Source organism: Pholis gunnellus (genome assembly GCF_910591455.1).
Source record: "Pholis gunnellus genome assembly, chromosome: 20".
Classification (NCBI taxonomy): domain Eukaryota; kingdom Metazoa; phylum Chordata; class Actinopteri; order Perciformes; family Pholidae; genus Pholis; species Pholis gunnellus.
In genome coordinates, this window is record NC_136547.1 from 20321871 (window position 1) to 20329178 (window position 7308).

The 7308-nt window shown below is 44.3% G+C and overlaps 1 protein-coding gene across 1 annotated transcript in view; it reads left to right on the forward strand.

Moving 5' to 3' along the window:
* Window positions 1–7083, forward strand: part of lyrm4b (LYR motif containing 4) — a 20240-nt gene extending 13157 nt beyond the window's left edge. Inside the window, exon 3 of the mRNA XM_079181823.1 lies at window positions 6145–7083. Within this exon, the coding sequence (XP_079037949.1) occupies window positions 6145–6195 (51 nt within the window). The 3' untranslated portion in view covers window positions 6196–7083. The remainder of the gene's footprint in view (window positions 1–6144) is intronic.
* Window positions 7084–7308: the final 225 nt, after the last annotated feature.

A 7308-nucleotide genomic window follows, 5' to 3' on the forward strand; every position in this document is an offset into this window, starting at 1 on the left:
TTTAATGCTCCACCAACACGGCCCTGCTCTACACCTTTAATGCTCCACCAACACGGCCCTGCTCTACACCTTTAATGCTCCACCAACACGGCCCTGCTCTACACCTTTAATGCTCCACCAACACAGCCCTGCTCTACACCTTTAATGCTCCACCAACACAGCCCTGCTCTACACCTTTAATGCTCCACCAACACGGCCCTGCTCTACACCTTTAATGCTCCACCAACACAGTCCTGCTCTACACCTTTAATGCTCCACCAACAACATTCATGCATAGCTAGGGGACGTAGAAGAACAGAGAGGAGAAGATAAATTAAATGAGGGGATTTGACAGTGCAATCTGGCATTGAGACGCCTCACACTCTCTCAGCAGGTAAGCAGAGGACAAATTAAGGGAGGCAGGGAGGGACAAACGAGGAAGATGAGGGGGTTAAGGGGAAGAATCAAAACGGAGTGATTTAATTGGCTGGATTAGCATGAAACAAAGCAGCAGGATGTGTGAGATGCGGAGACGTTGTCCTTCAGAACACTTCCCCACCGTGCTCGGCTGTCCTTGAGCAAGACACGGAATCTGTCTGGCCTGCAGCGATGCATGATGTAGAACGGCAGATTAAAGATGTTCTGTGTCTACATTTGAACGTCGATCAGCCATCAGAGCAACACCAAGACATCCGAGACGTCCACAGCAACAAAGACCAACAATCTGCTGATTCTCTCCTGCGTCTGCCAGTTAATTTTAAGCTTTTCTTGGTCAAGTCCAAGTCAATCAAACAAGTCGATTGTCAAGTCCATCGGGACACGTCAGTCCAGACTCAAGTCAAGTCCTGCGTCAGTCCAGGTCAAGTCCTGCGTCAGTCCAGACTCAAGTCAAGTCCTGCGTCAGTCCAGACTCAAGTCAAGTCCTGCGTCAGTCCAGACTCGGGTCAAGTCCTGCGTCAGTCCAGACTCGTAGTAAAGTCAGTAGAGACGGTCTCGGATGAACCAAGGTCCATCAAGTCCAGTCTAAAACCTGTGCAACTCTTCGGGTCTTATCAAAGAAAGTCTTAAATGAGGTTTCAAGTCAAGATCAGTCCAATACAAGTCATTGATTAAACCAGATACGCCCAAGTCCCAAGTCAGGAGGAAGGACTAAGTGAAGCCTGAAGTCAGTTGAGATGAGTCCAGCTGTTTTGACCTGCTGGTGTGAGCCTGAATGTGTAACTCGTTGTATTTGTGGGCTGAACGTCTGTAACCGTTCTATTGTGACCCAACAGCTGACGGTGTGCTCGCTACGCCAGAGCAGAGTGGAGCTCAGCCCGTCTTCCCTCGAGAAATAAAACCGGTTTTAAAAAGAGTTGAACAGAGTAAACTGTTTCTGTTCTGTGCTTCAGGCGACTGAGTTTGTGAAAACTGATAAAGCTCCTTAAAGGTCCGAGAGAGAGAGAGATGACGGTGTGAAGGGTTTTCTCTCCCAAAAAGTTCCACCTCCGTGCACGACACTTTGGTTAAGTGTGTGTATATATATATATATATATATAGATATATATATATATATATATACACAGTATATATCATTAACTGTTCGTTGGGCCACTGAACGGCAGCAGATGCAGTTAAAGCAGTGTACGGTGTGGTGTGGTGCTCCTCTTCCTCAGGAGATGCTCACGCTGGATCTAAATGATGAAGTCTGAGTTGGGCGAGATGAGAGGAGGCCTTCAGACGGCTGAGTTTATTATCTACCTGAGCACCTCCTCATCCTGCTCATCCTCCTCCCTCTCCTCCCCCCCCTTTTTGACAAGAAGAAGCTCATTTTCTTTGGTCGGAGCCGCTCTGCCGGCCTCCTCCGGGTCTCCCTCCGCTCGCTTCATCTCTTTCCTCCCACTTTTCAACGGCTCTTTAACTTCCCATCGCTGCTGTCTCCTGCTGTTCTATTTTTTTAACTACACACCACTGTGGATGCTTTTCAGCTAAAACTAGCAGCTACTTGTTCCCGTCCACCTACAGTGTACGGTCCATGATTATGTTCCTGCAAACATCACCGCCCCACTCGGTGTTAAGTTGTCATCCGTTCTCTCTAAAGCCTAAACAGAGCTCAGATAGTTTGTTTCTGCTTCATCCATCTTTTCAGCGAGTAACCGTTCGTTACTCAAAGTAAAAGATTCAGACGGGATTCATGGATCATTTATTGCACAACACAGTTCACTTGTAGCGTCCTTGTTTCTCAATACCAGCATGTTAGAAAGGCCTCTTATTAAAATCCAATACATCTCAAAGTCACCACGAACTACAGCTCCCAAAATGATCATGAAGTGAGATCTACCAGCTGTACAGCAGCAGTTGAAAACTAATAGATTTGACTGAAACACGTTCATGTTAACGGAGAGTTTGGTGTGATACAGCAGCGATACCGGACGTGCAGATCTTCAGCCTCGTGTTAATCTCACACCTCCCGCGTTGTGGGAGAACGACGAAGGTCAGGCAGTCCCGACGAGGATGATGATGTGTGAAGGAGGCTAAGTTTAGCTTTCCATTATAACGCGGATCACTGCCGAGTGTCTTCGTGGAGGACAGAAGCGTGACGGGTGTCATTGCATGCGTGGCTTCTGGATTATGACCGAAAGCCAGTTCTGTCTCTTTCATGTGTCGCCGTACAGGCATTCTGGTCCAGGGGCCCAGACCTGGACCCTGTAGGCCGGTTCAGTCTTCATCCGTGATAATAACGAGCCGACTACCTATCACCTTCTGACCCTGGTTGGGTTGGAGGGGGGGGGGGGGGGAGACACCGGTAGCAAACAGCCACATTAATATCCCAGCATGCTTTGCCTTCATTGGAGCTGACCTGCTGTTTCTGCCTTAATTGGGTTATTCAGAGCCAAATGAAATATTCCCGTTTTATTTTTAGAGCTCTTCTTTTATTATTCATGAAAGTGACTGAGAGGACGGACAGAAAGAGAGACAGACGGACGAGAGACGGACCACCGCAGAGATCAAGACGAATCTAAAGAGATGAGAGAGAGAGAGAGAGAGAGAGAGAGAGAGAGTGAGAGAGAGAGAGAGAGAGAGAGAGAGAGAGAGAGAGAGAGAGAGAGAGAGAGAGAGAGAGAGAGAGAGAGAGAGAGAGAGAGAGAGAGAGAGAGAGAGAGAGAGAGAGAGAGAGAGAGAGAGAGAGAGGCCTTCCCTTTGTTACAAACCACAGCCGCAACAATTTACATGAGAGCCAAGCCTCCTGCGAGCTGATTGGCCCAGAGAGCCGCCTGCCTCCCCGCCACCCCCTCCCTCCTACGCCACACTCCAGCCAATCAGGACGTCACACACACAGGGGGCTCCTACCAGGCGAGAGAGGGTCTCTGTGATGGTGTGAAGAGAGAGAGAGCGAGAGAGCGAGCTGACGGCAGAATTGATGAAGACGAGGGACGTGATGGTGAAGCTCAGTTATCTGTGGAGGGAGAGTTCCCTCTGGTGGTGCAGCAGAGACATAACAAGTAAACAATCTTCATACCACAATACAGCAGTGGTGGGCCGTGCATTTCATCCCTGAGCCTTCAGTGCTGTCCTGCAGCTGAAACACCTCCTAATAACTTCACGTATTCCTGTTAAACCGTTCGGTCCGATACGTTTGGATAATACTCGTGCATTTGGAAAATGCAGAAGCTTAAATTGTGGGGAATATAATGTTTTCGGCAGACTGCGCTCACGTAACAGACACCGGGCTGTGACCTCTGAACCCGGAACAAAAAGAACCAAAAACCACAACCAGCTGGGGCCCCGCCCTTCTGAGAGGCTAAACTAGTTAACAAACAATAACTCCGCGCATGACGGGATGCTTCGTAATTAACAGACAATGCATACAGTCCAAATCTGTATAATTAACACGATGACAACAACAAACTCACAAGAACCAGTCACATGTATTCATGACAACAAATCAATCCAGCAGACCTGCGTAAACAAACACAGGTGACTTACCAAATGCTGATCACTTACAGACAAACTCCATCCTCCTTTCTTTGTTGACAGAGTTTAATCTCACGGTTAAATCCCAACTCACTAATCCGTTTCTCCTCCTTCAGCCGTTGAGTGTTAAAAAACAAAACTAGGTAAAGATAATAATCTACACCAAGCTAAATGCTAAAAATGTCGTCATTTCTTCCATATCTTTCAATTTGAACTCTTACTACTCCGACTAAGCCTCTGATGCTACTTTAAGTTTCGTTTCACGATAGTCACATGCTCGCTCACCGACCAATCACAGCACACGCTGCACCTCACTGCAGAGCTGCTGCTGCTGCACACTGAGCTGTGTGTTAATGCTGACGTAGCTGTAGGCCAGATAGCAGCTCTGACACGTCAAAGAATACGCCCAACATGTCAAACTAAAGATCTGATTGGTTGAACACTATGACAATCAACAACATCGTCCCCATTCACTTAACCTGCACATGGATTCACTGGTGAGTCTGCAGGCCTGGGGCCTCTCTTCTACCTAGAGACACAGAGGTGAACTCTGATTGGATCAAAGCTCTACTTAAAACAAGTTGCACTGAAGCAGAGCAGCTGAGGAGCACAGTAGCTGTGCAATGAGAACATAAGATAATGGAAACAATATTTATATAAATTATGATACATGTAGTGTATTTAAGAACAATTATTAAATTATAAAATAGCTATGATTTTGCGATTGTATTTAGAACAGCAGAGAAGGCTTTGCAGGCCCTGACGGCCACCACTGATAAACAAAGATACTTTATTTACTTATTTATTACAAATAACGCTTTGTTTTCTTCTTACTAAATGAACTTGGTTCGGGTTAGATCTGTAAGATCCTGAGTAGATCGTTTATCACTTTTATTAAATAAGTTGTCATGTGAAGTGTGTGTGACATAGTTCACTGAAAAATCATTTACTTTGATGCACAAACGATTGTCTCTCTTACTTTTCTCTATATTTGTGTTATTTTTATTTATATTGTTATTATTTGTCTTTTATTTTTAGGATGAATCCGGCCCCGTTTCTATCTACTTTGTGTTTATTCAGAATATTAACGTTATATTAACATCAGAGCCGGAGCTTTTTGAATGAACTTTATTCGTTCCTAAACGAGTGTTTGTGTCCTGAAACAGCTGAGACTGTGCGTCCAGAGACACACTGATGTACAGACGGGACAGCTACTCCGTGTGTGTGTGTTACTGTGTGTGTTACTGTGTGTGTGTGTGTGTGTGTGTGTGTGTGTGTGTGTGTGTGTGTGTGTGTGTGTGTGTGTGTGTGTGTGTGTGTGTGTGTGTGTGTGTGTGTGTGTGTGTGTGTGTGTGTTACTGTGTGTTTGTGGGTCATATTTGGTCATGTTCTGTAGATGAGTCGTGTCTTTGTACAGAAAAAATAGAGGAAATCAATTGTGAACTGTGGTCCAAAAGCACACACACACACACACACACACACGGCTACATCACACTCCATAATTGGCTCTGTTCTTTGACAACAGGGTCCAGACGGTGGTGTTGACATAACACCGTGAGGCTCTCTGGACGCTGAACACACACTGGTGTTTGGTGTTTGTTTAGAATGACCTCGTGTGACGGACAACAAGCAGAGGCAACTCAAGCTAACGCCTGAACAATAACAGCGTTCAGCATGTGGGGAGAATTACTTCTGACGTTTGTGTCCGCTAAGCCAGAGCACGGACCAATCAGGAGCCGCTGGCAGCTGGGCGGCGTGGCTTAAGTGTGCTAAGTAGCTGCTATTAGCATCAGTTACGTAGTTCTAAAAGAAGTGGGCGTGGTCAACCGGACGTTTTGGAGGGCGACTCCTCTGGTTGTATAGAAGTCTATGAGAAAATGACTCTACTTCTCTCTTGATTTATTACCTCAGTAAACATTGTAAACATGAGTTTATGGTCTCAATCTCTAGTTTCAAGTCTTCTTCAATACAGCATGATGTTCATTTAGTAAATGATGGTCCATTTAGAGTCACACAGACCATAAAGCAGGGGATGCTTTAGGGGCGGGGCTACACAGTGATTGACAGGTCTCTACGTCACTCCTCCTCAGTCCTAATATGGTCACTTCCTGTTCACTGGTTGAGAAAAAGCAAGATGGCGACCAACAAAACGCTGACGTTGAGTATTTGTTCTGTGAACTAAAGCCAAAATGAAACGTTTGTCTCCTGCAGGTGACCATAGGGAAGATGTACGAGACCCAGAAGAACGTGGTGGAGGACTAACCCCCCCCCCCCAGCAAACAGGAAGTGACATCAGAGACCGGATCACTGCCCTGACATCATCGCCGGCCATCTCGTACAGCTGGGAGGAGGTGGAGGTGTGAAATGCATTGTGGGAGATGTAGGACAGAGTGAAGCTGTGAAGTTCCTGGAGTTTTGTTCACGGATGCACCGAAACGATAGATTGACCTGCTAATTATTTGCACGATAATTTAAAAGAAGATGCCTTTAAACACTGCTCAGATTATTTAATTTGATGATTTATAGACATTAAGAGTTGAAACATCAAGTGAAAGTTCAGTTTTTATGGTTAATAATCTTTGTCTTAATGATTCATCTCTAATGTTTCACTTTATTTAGGTTTTAGTCTCAATATGTGGAAATAAATCAAGTTAGAACATAACTTTGGTCAAACTGTTGGACGGATTGAACTCCTGAAATCATCTGAACATTTAAATATAACTATATATATATATATATATATATATATATATATATATATATATATATATATGAGTTATGATAATCGGTGCATCCCTGATTCATGTTTTTTTCTTTTCTAACGCACAAGTCGTCGATGGGATTATCTGAGATATAAAAGAACTTCTATAATATTCACTATATTCATCAGTTCATTTATTTCTGTAACATGAAAGTACAACTAGTATACATATAATATATATATATATATATATATATATATACATATCACCCGTCAGTTTGAAAGTGTAATTGAAACTTCATCAGTTCATTCTTGAGATGAAGAGAATCATTTTTTCTTATAATGTTATGTTTAAATATGCAAATGAGGCATTATGTAATAGTAACTTTTGCTGAATTTAGGAGAAATCTACAGACGCAAAAAGACAAAGTAGTAAAATAAATGTTTTATTTCCAGAAGTCTGAAAGAAGACCGATCAGTTCTTTGAGTTTAGAATCGGTCTGATTGATGTTCTGGAAGATTTTCATGAACAAGTACATCCTCGTCTTCTTCTTCTTCTTCTTCGTTGGTGTGTTGCATCAGCGCCACCTGCTGGACCGTCTGCTGCCCGGCTGTACCGGCGTTTCCATCGATCCGTCGTCTATTTCTTTTGCTGCGACTTTTCTGCCAATTTG